This window comes from Colias croceus, chromosome 19, assembly GCF_905220415.1.
Source record: "Colias croceus chromosome 19, ilColCroc2.1".
Lineage (NCBI taxonomy): Eukaryota > Metazoa > Arthropoda > Insecta > Lepidoptera > Pieridae > Colias > Colias croceus.
The window spans coordinates 4950856-4965520 of NC_059555.1; the positions used below are offsets into that span (position 1 = coordinate 4950856).

A 14665-nucleotide genomic window follows, 5' to 3' on the forward strand; every position below is an offset into this window, starting at 1 on the left:
TGTGACCCCCTTAATTTTTAATTTATCATGAGTTATATTTTAACATTTAGAATAAAACAAGGCAATAAGATAAACAAGTATATATTTTCAGAATGTACATTTAGGATACAAAAAGGTGAAACAATATGTACATTAATTACAGCGGTAGCATTGAAATAATTGATAAGGTGCATGTTATAGAGAACATAATGAACTAAAAGATAAAAATACTTCCCTGTACCATTGACATTGATCCATCTATTCATTTAAACTAACAATATAACAATCATTTTAATAATAATACATGCATTATAAAATAAAACAAAGGTACAGTTTCTTTTTAGAGTTTAGGAAGTAATTTTGCGTACTGTGTCTTGGAATAAATCTCAAATTTTATCAATGCATGGCAAATGAATGTTAGTTATTATTTGCCAAGTAGCTTATTCATTTGTTTACTTTGGTGACCAATTTTAATATCAGCTGTATCAACTTTATCATGAATTTCATCTATCAAATTGTTCTGAGTTTCAATTTCTTCACCGAGAGCCACACCTAAGCCTTTTAACCTTGAAATGTGATGTACCATTTCATCTAAGTTTGCATCCAACATTTTATTAATTCTCTGTGAGTCAGAAATTGGTTCTACAGTGGCCTGCTCTTGATCCAAGCCACGTAGACGAGTAGTAGGGTGGCTACTGAAGCGTTCCGTTGGAGTGGTTCCACTCCAACCATCCAGGGTCTCATCCAATCTTGCACTTGGACCGGGCTTACTGCTAGTGGAGCTAGGTGATGCCTGGCTTTTTGGCGGTGTCTGGTCTGATTTTCCAGAAAGATAGTTTTTAAAACCATAAAACACTGATTTAATGCCATTCAGGTGTTTCTGACTGTATGTTAAATTTGTGTTTATATCGTCCAGTCTTCTGCTGGTGTTTTGTAGTTGTTCTCTTTGACGGGCAAGTTCTTCAGCAGTAGCAATTCCAATTTGTTCAGATTCTCGCAATAAACCTATGCTTCTCGAAGATGAATCTAGAGTCCTTTGCTCAATTTCCTTCTGTTTTTGAAGCATTGTTTGTCTTTGTCGTTCCAAGTCGGAGATATACGAAGATGTTTGGCATTTAGGCTGGGGGGGCGGCCTCCTGGATGCGTAGCTATTAACGAAAGTATCATCGTCGACATCTTCATCTTCAAATAGATTACTAGTGTTGCTTATGTATCTATGTCCGGACATTCCGCAAGTTCCTCACTTTAAAATAGGTATGTATTGTAATAATCAAACGCAATACCTAACACAATTAAAGGACAAAGACTTATTTTACTCACTCAATAAAAATTATTGGTATCTTACTTAAAATCGATACTGTTTTTTTGGAAAATACACGTGTAAAGTTTGTTTTAAGTTTATATTAATATTTTGTTTTTGGAAAATAAACGATATAAATAGAAGATCTTAGAATGTGTAATCGGGTGTAATTCGTAAAAAGCAAAAAAGTAAATGGTAGGTAAATTGACTACCTACCTACTATTGACGTATGCACTACTGACACCTACTTTTTTTCTTTCATATGTCGAATGGAAGGTAATTGGAAAAAACGGTTATTTAACAAAAAAAGAGCGTAAAGCACAGCCAAGTACGTGTCAGAAGTAAAACTTCTTTAGCAAGATTCAATGATACCAAAATCGTCACCTTAATCCTTGACGTGACGGTATTGCTACGACCACTACGACGTTACCTTGAAATTTTACTCTCAACGCGCCTAAAGAAGTTTCACTTCTGACACATACTTGGCTGTGCTTTAAGCTCTTTTTTTTGATAAATAACCTTTTTTTTGGATTTGGATTTTGGAAAGAATTGATGAAGTAATTCCTGTCACCTGTGGAGTGTGGGTAATTCTTCATCACTGATTGATGCACAGGCCACAGATTGATGACTCCTTTTTATTTTTGTCTATGGTGGCTGATATCGTATGATCGTATCTAATCTGTAGGTTCTAATGAGTTTTGGCCAAGAAGCTTATATCCTTGGATAGCCAGTCCAGCGTATACCTAGTTATAGAGGTCAGTGGGTTTTCGCCGGTTTTGGTACGGTTTTGGCAGTAGTTGGCAGCTGTCAATTGTCATTTTTGTGGATTGTCTAATGTCAATTAATTTGTTACCTAATTGATGCATTTTCATAATATTTTTAATATAAACTTATTATGTACTAACATTAACAAAAAGTTATTTCTCTACAAATAATAGTATGTGATATAGATCATTAAAAAATGTTAGCAGCGAAAGGTATAATATTATATGAACATAATAGTAATTTTGCGTACTTTAATTACAATGTATATTGTAGCTGTGTGAGTTTTGCTTATTTATTTATTTCGGTTGCAGTAAATACTGAGACAGAAGAGCAGAATAGGATAAGATTCCAAGTGGAGCTGGAGTTTGTTCAATGTTTAGCTAACCCCAATTATATTCATTGTAAGTAAAGTCATTGTAGGTATGTAGTGAAGTTTGTTGTTTATCCTACTTTAATTTTATGAAGATGACTTATATACGTAATTAATTTTTTGAAGAAATACTTATGTATTATATATAAAGCCTTATTACTGTGGTTTATATTATTTACACACACATACAATCCTGCACAGTATAAAAATTTTAGTAAGGTGAACCAAAAAATTTGAACTTCGACTTTAGCCATTTATATTCACATAAACTCATATGGTTAAGCTTATGAACGGTTTCACATTAAAATAAGCTGTAACAACTGTAAACTAAGTATTAAATATTAAATTAACAATAAAACTGCTGTGAAAACGAAAAAGTTACATTCGTCCCACTTGGGCGTGAATGTGAATTTCTTTGTGGTTATTGCTTTAAAACTTATAATGGAAAGACCCATTTTATTTTAATTACCTGAATAATAAGTAAGAAAAAGCTTATTTATATTATTTTTTAAAAGTATAAAAATTAAATTTATTATGTGTATTAGTTCTAGCACAAAGAGGATATATGAAGGAGCAAACATTTGTAAACTACCTGAAGTACTTACAGTATTGGAGAGAGCCAGAATATGCAAGATATCTCAAATATCCAATGTGTTTGCATTTCCTAGAACTTCTACAGCATGAGGCATTTAGACGGGAGTGTGTCTCTGCTCAGGTAATTACAAGATTTTGTGTATATGTGTGTGAGCTCAACACTTTATTAATTTTGTTAAAAACATGCAGTGAAAAAGTATAGAAGAAATTTTATTATATAGTAATACACCGACTTACGCTACCCCGTTTTATGCGAATTCGGAGTTACGCGGTTTTACTTATGACCTCTGCGCGTAATACAAATTAGTAATAACAAGTCATTTGACACAAAAATTATTTGGAATGTAAACTAAATATTATCAAAGATTTTAAATGGAAAATAAAGATTTGTTAATTGAAAAAAGATATTGATAATGAGAAGCATTTGAGAGTGCTTTAAATAGAAAAAATTGTTTTGCCTTGGTTCCACAACTATTAAATTTAATACACTGTCATTTTACCAATCTTGTAATAATTACAGGATTGGTTATCCACATAACATCCTAAATCTGCACATAATTTAATAGATAATTTAATCGAGATTAATACTGGTAAAAATAGAAAAAATAAAATTTCCTTGATTCTCATTAGGTTTGCAAATTCATGGATGACCAGGCAATATTGTTGTGGCAACACTACACAAGGAGACGAACCAGGACATTACAACCGCCTGACGCTCCAGCGCCACCAACAGCACCAAATTCCAACCAGCACGGTCCACCGAGACAACAATCATGAAGTGGCCATAAATTGTAACTAATCATATTCAATGTTGAGAACTTTAAAAGAATCTGAGTAAGACAGTGTATTTCAAACAGGTGAATGTGTGTGAGGTAAGTTAGATTTTGTTTATAATGTCTACAGTAAGCTCTATTCCCTTTTTTGTTTTCAAAACTATTAGACGATATTATGTTATATCTGGTTTTAAAATAAATTCTGGGTACGCCTAAAGCAAAGGGGGCGCAAAGTAAGGACTTAGAAAATTTTTGTTCTAAGAAAACTTGGTATACACTCCAATAATTGTAAAAATTAGTTTAAGCTAAAATTAATTCAATAAAATAGGTTTTGTAATGAGCAATACTGTTTTTATTTCACAAATGGTTTAACTCGGTTTCTCTGTCTCGCTACGCAAAGGGCGCGTAATGTGACATAATATATCAGTTCTACTGCACTCATCATACTGAATCCCATGCAGAGGCCCAGTAGTCCTCCTGTATTTGCTGAAATACAAATAATATATGAAAACAAGCTACATAAAAACAAATTGTAATATATAAATTCTTTCCGGTCTATTTTTTGCATCGTCTATGTAATGACTGATAGTTATTGTAATCAAATATGTATAGCTTTTATTTTTACGGTATTTTAACATGATCTATCAATCTATAAAGTGAATCAAGAATTTATCAGGAGAAGAAATTATATATTTTATTTTGTACTCACATAAAAATTCAGTGAGTCCAAATATTTCTCCCTTCGTAAATCTTAGGAATGTCTTATCTTCAAAGTAGAAGTGTATAACCAGCATATTTTTACTGAAATTGATAAAACGTTTATTACATTTTACAGTTCAATATTAAAATGTCTATTCATTATGAAATGCGATTATGAGAAGAAAAATTGCACTGAAGCATTGTCATTGGGCCTGATACCTTTATCATCCAGAAGTTGATACAATGATTTAGAAATCTGATGATATGAAGGTAGATCCAAAAATAACTATCTATGCTGTGTCCGCATATCAATATATTACCCTTCCAATTTTTATCGCGTATTAAATTCCGCAATCAGAATTGAACCTAGTAGTACCTAGTAGGGCGTAGAGCCCTGAGCAAAAACTTCGCGCGAGATTTGGCTGTTGAATTCAGTTTTCAACTGAGAAACACGTCGTGTAATGGATGGATCTTCTCAATAGCAACGTTTGCACGACTGAGTGAAACGCGCGAATTTTTTTCGCATTGCTATCCGCAGTCTTTTAGATTCAATGTGACAGATTTGCGAAAAAAACTGCGCGCGGTGAATACCGGGGATGGTCAAATAGCAAACACAATTTGGAATGGGCAATTTGTTAGATGAACCAAATCTTATTATAACACAATTATAATGGTTCTACAATATTGTTAATTACGTACGTAAAATATTCGGCTGTAATATTGTGCGACATCTGCAGGCTGGTGGCATAGTTCATTATAAGGTTCTTATCGAGTGGTGCGGTGCTCAAGCGTTCTAAGTAAGATAATTCGGTGCATGCGGGAAGGCACTCGTCGCAAGATGTGGTTTGATCTGTTTATTTTAATAGACGAAATAAAATTTATTATAATAAAATACTCGTTTGTAAATAAAAAGTTTTTTTTTAAGTTAAGTTTTGATTGAGGTATATGGATCTTAGCTAAAGTGTAAAGTCTGTCGTAAATAAGTTAACGATACAATAAATAATGGCTTACCGGCAGGAATGTAGTTTCTCATATTATTGTAGCATTTAGCGTCAGCTTTACCGCATATTCTCGTTGTTTTATTTTCTAGAAAATGAATTTATTTTCCATTATGCGAGTAAATGAAATATGTTTTACATAAATTACGATTAATATACATATATCTCACTTGGCATAAAATATAGAACACATTTGCATATTTCAAGCATTCGTCGTGCTTCACATTCCATTTGACAATTTTTGAAAGTATAGGTTCTAGAAAAAAGAAAAGAAGAAGAATATTGGGTAAGGAAAAAAAATGAGGGTATTTACAAAAACATTTTTTTAATAGTAGGTACCTGTAGAAAACTAAATCTTTCTCGCTAGAAAATAAGCAAAATCTTTTATTTACGTCGATGTCTTTGAGAGCAGCTTGGGCATCCAATATTCTTGGTTTGATAGCAACTCTGGCTTCTATTCCAGGTCCGTATATTTCTCCTAATTTTGCAATTTTAGGAGTTTCAGTTGGATTGTGCAGGAGAATCTTCAATTAGGATATTGTTTAATAAGTTATTGAAAATTTTTTTGTTAAGGCATAGTTTATCGTTAAAACATTATATATTAAAAACATACTTTAAATCCAGTGCTTTTTGTGGATGCACAATAATATTCGGGCACGTTAGCATCAAGTATTAAAGTCAACCCGTGGTCTGTACCAATTCCTAAAATATTAATATTTAAATCAAGTTAATCAAGAATAACAGATAGGTAGACTAAAGATATTGTTAATAGATTCTTCTCTTGGAAATCCCTGAACTATTTTCCCATACCATAAAATAGATGAAAATGCATTCCGTTTATGTAAGATTTTTTTCTTCGTTAAGTTCTACGCTCTAGTAGGTACCTTTTGGTTTCCAGGGAAATCCATTTTGTGGTGCATTATCAGGATAGCCATTTTCAGGCGTCCAGTCGACCGCAGGTAATGGAAATGTTATATTCAAATCATTGAGATCTCTTCTGCAAGATATTTCACATTCATATTACTATTTCTTATACTTAATTATTATTATACGTACTGAGAATAATCAAGTAGTTCTACACAATAAAGATCATAATCTTACGGATTGCGAAACATCATCTCCCTATGAACTACATTAAAAGTACAGCATAATCCTTCATCAGTAAGTTGCGCATTGAAGAGGTCTTGGCAATTCATGGGTTTGGAGTCCCAGGTGCATATTGCTAACATTTCTTCACACGGTTGCGTAACCTGTTAGAGATTATTATTTTAAACAGATACATTTATATATTAATATATTTTAACGGTTATATAATACGTTACTCACATTAATAAGAAATGATCTTGTGTGATCCCAATCCGCGCTTTCCGCGATGATATCTTCGAAAAGATCGGCGTCTTTTTGGGACGAACATAGGCTTTCCAAAAGCTTCTGGTCAACCGAAGAGCTTAAATATGCATTCAATATTTTATTTAAGAAATGTATTATGTATTAAAATGTATTCTTCTTTATTTAAGCCTGGTTGCATACCCATAAGCCACGTAACGTTCCGCTACAGATTTTTTAGCTTGGTTGACGTTACAGATAGTTAATGCTGGAAACGGCAATTTATTCAAGGGCATGTCCTCAGGGTTTATGCTCACAATCATGGGTGATTTGCTCCATTTTGCATATACATTCAAAATAAAGAATCCTGCGCATATTAGGGAACATACGAAAGCGGTTAACCAGAAAAACCTGAAATAGAGTTAATAAGCTACATAATATTTGGTTATACTATGGTACAACATTTTTTATTAATTGTTCTACAAATATTAACCAAAATTACCACCACCATTAACATATTAATTAAGAGAACGTTAAAAGTAATGGCCGAATATTTTAATTAATTTCTTACAGTGTTTTTAAAATAAATGTGCAATTAAACACTCGTTAAATTCCGTGCGTACCTTTCAAGCCAGGTTAATTTCTTCTCTCCAATATATCGTAGGCCGTGTAAGGTAGATGTCATTAAATATTCCCGAAGATCATTTGTAAGATCTTCGAAATTATTTGGTTTCTTTATATTATTATTGTTCAAATTCTGAAAATATTTTAGGAAATAAATTGATATAAGTCGAATTTACGAATTATCCAGTTATCTTTCTAGTTTATTCATGTAGAATTTAGATAATATCAACACGCGGTTCTGCTTACTTTAATATTGTTCGTGTTAGGTTTATTTGTGTTCCAGCTGTACCAAGAAGAGGAATAAGGATGGTGGACCCACTCATTTTCCTGAAATTATAATGCGTATTGTTATTTGATTATATTTTATAATAATTCTTCTATAACTTTTTCGGTTTTACCTTTTTCGTTGCATTCGAAAGTTTGGAACTCCGTTTTCCCCGACTCTTATAAACCATGTTTGGCATACAATAATGACCATAGAATGATAACAGCGGACAAAGCACCAGCGTGGTCGCAAACAACTAGTCGGCATTCCGAGTTAATTTCCCATAGCCAATATTTGCGGTTTAATCGGTTGATTGCAGCGATCGAATGATACATCGTCCTTGCAACGCCTCCAATGCTAGCTTTGATGGTTAAATTATATATTTTAACACCGAATTATCTGTTTGTCCCTGTAACCTTATTATGCAATTGCTTTTACAACTTCTAATCGTAAATCAAGTTACTTTAAAGCCTATAATTTCTGTGCGTGGAAAATGATAGGGGTAGAGTAAGGATATATTGTTCGAGTATTATTTGTCTTACTGCTTATACCTTAGTGTAAATGTAATTTTGTTTATTTAAGTAAATTCTTATTCGTTTGTTATTATTTTTTTAAACTTATTTATTTACGTGCTATGATATTATTTTGATTCTTTGACTGAAATCGAACATGCTCTATAGGTATATGTCCATAAAATATTTAGAAATTATTGTACAGACAGATGTCCATAAAGATTTAATGTCCGTAAATGCCTTATTCTAGTATGTTGTTATCATTTTCATCAGGAAAAACACGCGAACATAATAATTATTACGTGCATGGTAGTAAATTATCTACCATTAACTTGTTACTTTTCGAAGGGATACCTATATATGCTTACTAATATATAATATTTCCTGGATATTTTTTTATGTAGAGTTAGTTATTCGCAGATGTGTGATGCGTCGTTGCTAGCACTATTTATAGAACACAATTACATTTGTAGCTAAAACACATGTTTTAATGAATTGCTTTGCACTGCTAATGTATGTAGGGAATATAGTTCTAGGAAATTCTAATTTGTAGTTTTTATTTTCTTTTAATTACCAACAACCTAAACACTGATGTTCGGTTCATCATAAAGCATTTGTCGCTATTCGTATTTCTGTATAAATGTACACATTTTTTGTCGCAATATTGTAGATGTTCATTCAGCTTAATGTTGTTCATTAAGGTTTTAAATAAAAAAGATGTGTATAATTTACCGTTTAATATATTTCGTTTATTACGCATACATACATTTATTATTTAGGTATTATGTACAAATAATAGTCCGTTTAAGAGAGAATTTCTAAAAAAAGTAACAAAAAGCCATAAGAAGGGATAGGCTGACGCACTTGCACTTTGAAGATTTCCTAAACGAAGAGGAGATCGAAGGGAAAGGAATGGCATCTCGACGTCTCTCTAGGACGTCATATGCTCGCGGTCACCGGGAACGCGGGTGACGTGCTAGAGGTGTCCAGGTACCCAGGAAAGAAGGAGGAAGGGCTTCAGTTCCAGTGTTGCTGGGGCGCGTGGGCGGGGGCGTTGTGCGCCACTTGCGAGTGAGCCGCTAAGTGGGCGGCGCGCGCGGCAGCAACTTCAGGGGTTTCCAAGATACCAGCTCCGTTCTGGGCCAGTCTGATCTGAGCGGGAGGTCCTTGCCAGTGTCCACCGTTGTTGTTGTTGTTCCACTGGTTGTGGGCGGGGGCATTCCATTGGTTTTGGGCTGCGGCGTTCCACTGAGGTTGAGCGGGAGCAGCGTTGGCGGCGGAGAGGGCGGCGAGGTGAGCGGCGCGGGCTTGCGCTACTTCGGGGGTCTCAGCGACGGGAGCGGGGGCGGCTCCGGCGGCGTTCCAGGAAGGAGCGGCGTTCCATGATGGGGCAGCGGGGGCGGCGTTCCATTGGTGAGCGGGAGCACCGTTCCATTGGTTGGCGGGGGCAGCGTTCCATTGGTTGGCCTGGGCACCGTTCCATTGGTTGGCCTGGGCACCGTTCCATTTCTGGTCAGCCTGTTGCCAGTATTCTTCGTTGTCCCACCGAGGGTCGTATGAGCCATCGTCCTGGGGGTTGGGGTTGTTCTGTGAGGCCTGTTGTAACGCTGAGAGGTGGGCTGCCCGGGCTTGTGCTACCTCGGGTGTGTCGAGGATGTTGCGTCCGTCCTGTGACAGGGCGATGTTGGCGGGTGGGCCGGCCCAGCCGGATGCGTGGGCGCCGCACGCCAACGCCAAGCAAGCTACTACGATCTGAGAACAAAGAGAAATATTTCCAATAAATGACGCGAAACTGTAACATTATATGGGTATTGCAATATTGACGGACAGTCATATCTTAAGAGAATAATAATTGTAACAAGTATGTGCAATACTATAGTGAGATTGACAAGTGCCAGTGCTTATTGGATTATAATTTATAATAATCCGTATAAGATTGTGATAATAATTATTTAGAATCTAGAGTACTAAAATATGTGGTATTCCTTCATTTATCTCAATAAGTCTTAATTACAAGCATTACTTGTGTTAAACTTGATAGTTAAATATTTAATTGATAAATCCGGTCGTTAAAATATTCTAAGTGCTAGTTTAAATTTTTATTGTGCCCTAGTTTATGTAAGTTGCTGCGTAATTTTACGTTATTTATAATAATTTCATAGTTACGGCAACAGTTAAATCCGGAGAGTGCGAATAAAAGTGTTATTATTGCATAAATAACACATCAAGTCGCTAAACATGGTAATGGATTATTCAGTAACAAGTTTAAATATTATCATTACATGAACAATATGAATAAAGAATGAGGAATAAAAGCGTGCCGATATATTTTTTGCATTGATTAATAATAATTGAAAGCCCTTGATACGTTAGCGACAGGTATCAATGTTAACCAGGGGCTTGGAAGTATGCAACTATTAGAGTAAAAGACGAACGTATTATAACTGCAATTTTTATGTAAATTCTCTTGAAATGACGTTTACCATGAATGAGAATAGTCATTGATTCTCAAAAAATTAAAAGGGTAAATGAACCATAAACACGTACCTATTAGCAATGTCATTATCACCCTTTTACGTGATAATAATAAATAGAGCATGATAGAATTGATGGAAATAAGATGAGATTATGATGGAATTTGCGGCGAGCGTATAAGTTCAGTATCACGTAATGATGTCAGGGCTCAGGGCAGTGGTCAGATCGGATCTGTCCGCCTGCCGTTTATATTGACGACGTAATAACCGTGCTGATTTAGACGTTTCTAATTTTGTGCGCCCTATTGAACATTCATAAGCCTGTGAATATATTGTTGGTGCGCTACTGAATTTTGTATGCGCTCTGATTACGTTTTGCAAAAATTATTTCGATATACGATAAAAAATTTAGAATAACTAAGTGCATTTACAATTTATTATAGTTCTATCATAGAACATTGAATGAATAAGCAATAGATAACATTACTTCACATTCCACTTAATCCGTTTCAAAATTGCCCAAATACTAATGCAAACCTACTCACGTGTTATGAAAATGTTTTATTGTGGGTAAATTTTATTATTTCTAAAAGCACGTGACGTTACTAAATATTTGATAAAATCGTGGTTAAAATTATTTAGTAATGTTTCGCCCTTGATTTGCGACTTTTATGTTCGTGTGGCGAAATTATTGCAATGTGCAAGAAATATTGTTTAAGTGGGAAAATATAATAATTTAAAGTATTGCATTTAATATTTTAAAGAGTCTGTAGAATTATTTACTGAAGAATATAAAAAGAAAAACACGATACAGAAACTCGAAATGGTCTTTTATTCCTATGTGATCCTACATTGCTGTCCCTCGGACAAAGGCTTTGATTTACAAGAACCTACGCTTTCATTTGTTATTCATGACAAATAAAAGTAACGCACTAAGTGAATGGCGTCAAGGTCTGAAGGCTAGTTGAAGGTCAAGAAGCAGGAAGCCAGCCTTCCGGACCAGCCCACCGTCACATTCAGCAACTGGTTACCCTCGCATATCAAATTGACATTTGCGTTCTTTTTTTCATTTGCCCTATTTATTATAGATATTTACACATACCTACATTTCCACGGATCTAAATTGAGAAAAGAACGTAGCAACTTCGTGAGGATCTAACTTTTAGGCATGTCGTGATTTCCGAAATCTTTCAAGAACAAATTTTCACACAAAGGAAAATATTAATGCGCTACACGGACAGGATATGCCGTTTTTCAATCTATCTTATCATTAGACCGATAAACTTTTAACCACTAATCTCTTAATATCGGTGGGCGGTCCGTAATTAGGTATAATTGTGGTATTGATTAGTGTCGCGGTGTGCGTGGGTATGCCCTTCTAAACAAGCTTGCGATGGAATGCAGACAAAAAGCCCTTAGTGAGTGGCGAGGCGAGCGTGATCTGGCTTGGACTTCTGGGTGCCGCGGAAACGGTTGTTGGAATCAGTACGCTACAGGTGTCAGTCAGTCTTGACCTAAATTCATTTACCATTTTGCTTATTGTAATTATTTTTGGAATATTTCTATTTGCGCATCCTGCAGACAGTAATAGTCGCATTAGGGGGACATGAGGAGGTATCGTTTAAGAAAATTATTTTAAAGAATGACATGATGGGACATGTAGGATTTAGACCCTAAACCCAGCCACCAGCAATGCGCTAAAAGGAGATAAACTTCGATAGTAGACTGATGAGGAATCGCATGTCATGAAAGTCTTAATCACGATAATATTTTTGCAAAGTTATGAGGTCTCAAGATAAGTCTGGTGAAATCTAGGAGATAAAAATCATAACCGTAGCGATGATATACTTCCTTAAAAGTCATGTGAACCGATAAGACTATAAAATGTCGCAAATTTTACAAACTTCCTATTTCTATAATTTACAGACATACCATGCAACCCGAATTACCCAACTATCATATAAATAAACAAGGCAATAATGCATTTGGAGCATAAATTTATTTTAGATGACCAATCAAATATACGTCAATGTCCATATTGAATAATGATGAAGACAAATTTTCGGCTACAAATTGTACACAATGCCTCGTTAAGCATTCGATTCACATCAATTCGATAAAATCACACCGGCGCTAGTGTCGGCGGCTGTCTTTGTGCGGCAGAAATAATAATCGAATGAGGTGATTGTTAATTGACTTTAACACTGGTCCAGTTGACATTGCGTGCGTAAATGGCTCATGATCGGGTGAGATGACTTTATGGGTGAAGCCGACCGAGATCGCCTTACTGAGTTCAACGTAGGTGTTGTGCTTGAAATATTATTTTTATAAACTGTCAATAACGATTATCGTTTCTTGATTTTATCGTAATAACGAAATAAGATTAAGCTTTTATAGCCCTAATCGGTTTAGGATTTGCAAGTAACGTTTAGGTCCGTACAAAATTAGCATATTTTAAGGAAGTTGATGGTCGCTAAGATAGTGTAATTATCCCACAGACTTGTGACAATAATTGACTTTAATCGTATGATTGCGATATTTAAATTTCTATTTATGTGAATTTTAATACTTGGTTAAATACAATTTTGGCTCAATAATCATTTATTTATATTTTTTTTATTATTATTTGGAAATTTTTTCTTGATGTTCCTCCGACATTGAGCGATCTTGTAAATTTATTATTTAGTTATCGAGTTACCGGTTACGTAGTCGTAAAATATATTAATTCCAGGATAGTTTTATTCTTACCAGAAAAAAAAATTACACAATATAACATTTTTGGGCCTTATATATTAATATTATAATATTTCACTGATTAGTCCATACATATTTTTATTCTACATGTATTTTTTTTAATGAAAAGTTGCTTCGTGTTAAGTAAATAACATCGCTAAATATATTGGAAGAAATCTTAAATTAGATCGAAAAAATGTTTGCAATGACAATGACCTAATGAAGTCGCGTGCTTGTAACGCTCCGGTAACTTTAATTTTCGACACAGGCCTACTTACTGCAAGTTATGTTAACTAGCTAATTATTTTAATTAAACTTTTAATAATGAAAAAGTCTAGGTTTAAGATTATTTAATCGTTTCACGGATCATTAAACAATTGAATGAAGTAATAAAACCGTCTCGTGTTTTCACTTGAGAGGATGACCGAGCGCAATCATGTGATTGTGAAAATACTTTTAATTCGCATGCTCTATATTTTAATGATCTTTTTTGTAATTAAAATGACTGAAAAAATGTTTAATTTGATGGAATAGATAAAAGCCAGATTTTTTTTGTGAAAACAACTTGTCGGACTGACACAAAATTAGATCAGTTTGTTGAATGAAGGTTAAATCCGCTTTTGTGCAGGATTGGGTTGGTTGTTTGAAAACAGTACAATAACTTGTTTAAGATCAGATACAATGCTCTATTATTAAAATTATCGTAAGCCAATACCTTGTATTACTGGGCCATTTATCAATTGAACATTACATTTGTTATTGTGATTAATGATACATTTGAAGTTTTAGACTATTGTTAATATCGATTAAGTTATCGTATTTGATCAATTTAATTTATACCAAATTTATGACAATGTACAGTATCTATAGGAGATAAACTTTTTACTTAATAAATAGAAAAGCAAAGGAAAAGAAAGCTCTTACGGAAAGTACTTACCATGGATTTCATTTTTGTGTAAAGAAGTAAAGCACAGAAGTGAAAGAAAAAAGGAAAGAAGTTAAATTGTTATTTAGTGTATGTATAGCGCTGATGGAAGACTAGGGTCTTCCAGGAATCGCTATGTTGAAGTGCAACTTGCGTCTGTATGAAATGAGGGCGGGAGCTGGCTTTTATAGTTCGGCGTGTGCGCAGAGGGGGTGGCGTAGCGCTCGCGCGTGAAAGTCTTGGGACATGCCATTGATAATAGGCGAATATCATAGGTATACATTTCAATGGCAATGTTTGGGCTTATTTTGTTATGATCATATTTTTT

General features: G+C 34.4%; 4 protein-coding genes across 4 annotated transcripts; 1 reads left to right on the forward strand and 3 right to left on the reverse strand.

The window, feature by feature from the left end:
• Positions 1-65: 65 nt before the first annotated feature.
• Positions 66-1489, reverse strand: LOC123700485 (synaptosomal-associated protein 29). Its single transcript, XM_045647714.1, has 2 exons — positions 1300-1489; positions 66-1222 (listed from the first exon to the last, which is right to left on the reverse strand). The coding sequence occupies exon 2, from the start codon at positions 1205-1207 to the stop codon at positions 404-406; it is 804 nt and encodes a 267-aa protein (XP_045503670.1). The 5' UTR covers positions 1208-1222; positions 1300-1489; the 3' UTR covers positions 66-403.
• Positions 1490-2110: 621 nt separating this feature from the next.
• LOC123700494 (mediator of RNA polymerase II transcription subunit 31) lies at positions 2111-4125 on the forward strand. The gene is made up of 4 exons (XM_045647729.1): positions 2111-2256; positions 2356-2445; positions 2960-3129; positions 3639-4125. Exons 1-4 carry the CDS (start codon positions 2241-2243, stop codon positions 3783-3785), a joined length of 423 nt encoding a protein of 140 aa, XP_045503685.1. The 5' UTR covers positions 2111-2240; the 3' UTR covers positions 3786-4125.
• Positions 4116-8099, reverse strand: LOC123700474 (pickpocket protein 28-like). The gene is made up of 14 exons (XM_045647698.1): positions 7827-8099; positions 7675-7755; positions 7428-7561; positions 7009-7215; positions 6805-6925; positions 6580-6728; positions 6363-6475; positions 6092-6180; positions 5818-6002; positions 5649-5734; positions 5492-5566; positions 5180-5330; positions 4491-4582; positions 4116-4267 (listed from the first exon to the last, which is right to left on the reverse strand). Exons 1-14 carry the CDS (start codon positions 7890-7892, stop codon positions 4134-4136), a joined length of 1683 nt encoding a protein of 560 aa, XP_045503654.1. The 5' UTR covers positions 7893-8099; the 3' UTR covers positions 4116-4133.
• Positions 8100-8927: 828 nt separating this feature from the next.
• Positions 8928-14494, reverse strand: LOC123700488 (pupal cuticle protein-like). The gene is made up of 2 exons (XM_045647722.1): positions 14350-14494; positions 8928-9957 (listed from the first exon to the last, which is right to left on the reverse strand). Exons 1-2 carry the CDS (start codon positions 14359-14361, stop codon positions 9223-9225), a joined length of 747 nt encoding a protein of 248 aa, XP_045503678.1. The 5' UTR covers positions 14362-14494; the 3' UTR covers positions 8928-9222.
• Between the last annotated feature and the right edge of the window lie 171 nt (positions 14495-14665).

Coding starts and splice junctions, on each gene's coding strand:
- LOC123700485 (XM_045647714.1), bottom strand. CDS start 1,207: ATGTCCGGACATAGATACATAAGCAACACTAGTAATCTATTTGAAGAT.
- LOC123700494 (XM_045647729.1), top strand. Junction 2,446..2,959: donor TAACCCCAATTATATTCATT/GTAAGTAAAGTC, acceptor TATGTGTATTAG/TTCTAGCACAAAGAGGATAT. Junction 3,130..3,638: donor GGGAGTGTGTCTCTGCTCAG/GTAATTACAAGA, acceptor GATTCTCATTAG/GTTTGCAAATTCATGGATGA.
- LOC123700474 (XM_045647698.1), bottom strand. CDS start 7,892: ATGCCAAACATGGTTTATAAGAGTCGGGGAAAACGGAGTTCCAAACTT. Junction 6,926..7,008: donor GAACGTTACGTGGCTTATGG/GTATGCAACCAG, acceptor TGCATATTTAAG/CTCTTCGGTTGACCAGAAGC. Junction 5,735..5,817: donor AAAGATTTAGTTTTCTACAG/GTACCTACTATT, acceptor TCTTTTTTCTAG/AACCTATACTTTCAAAAATT.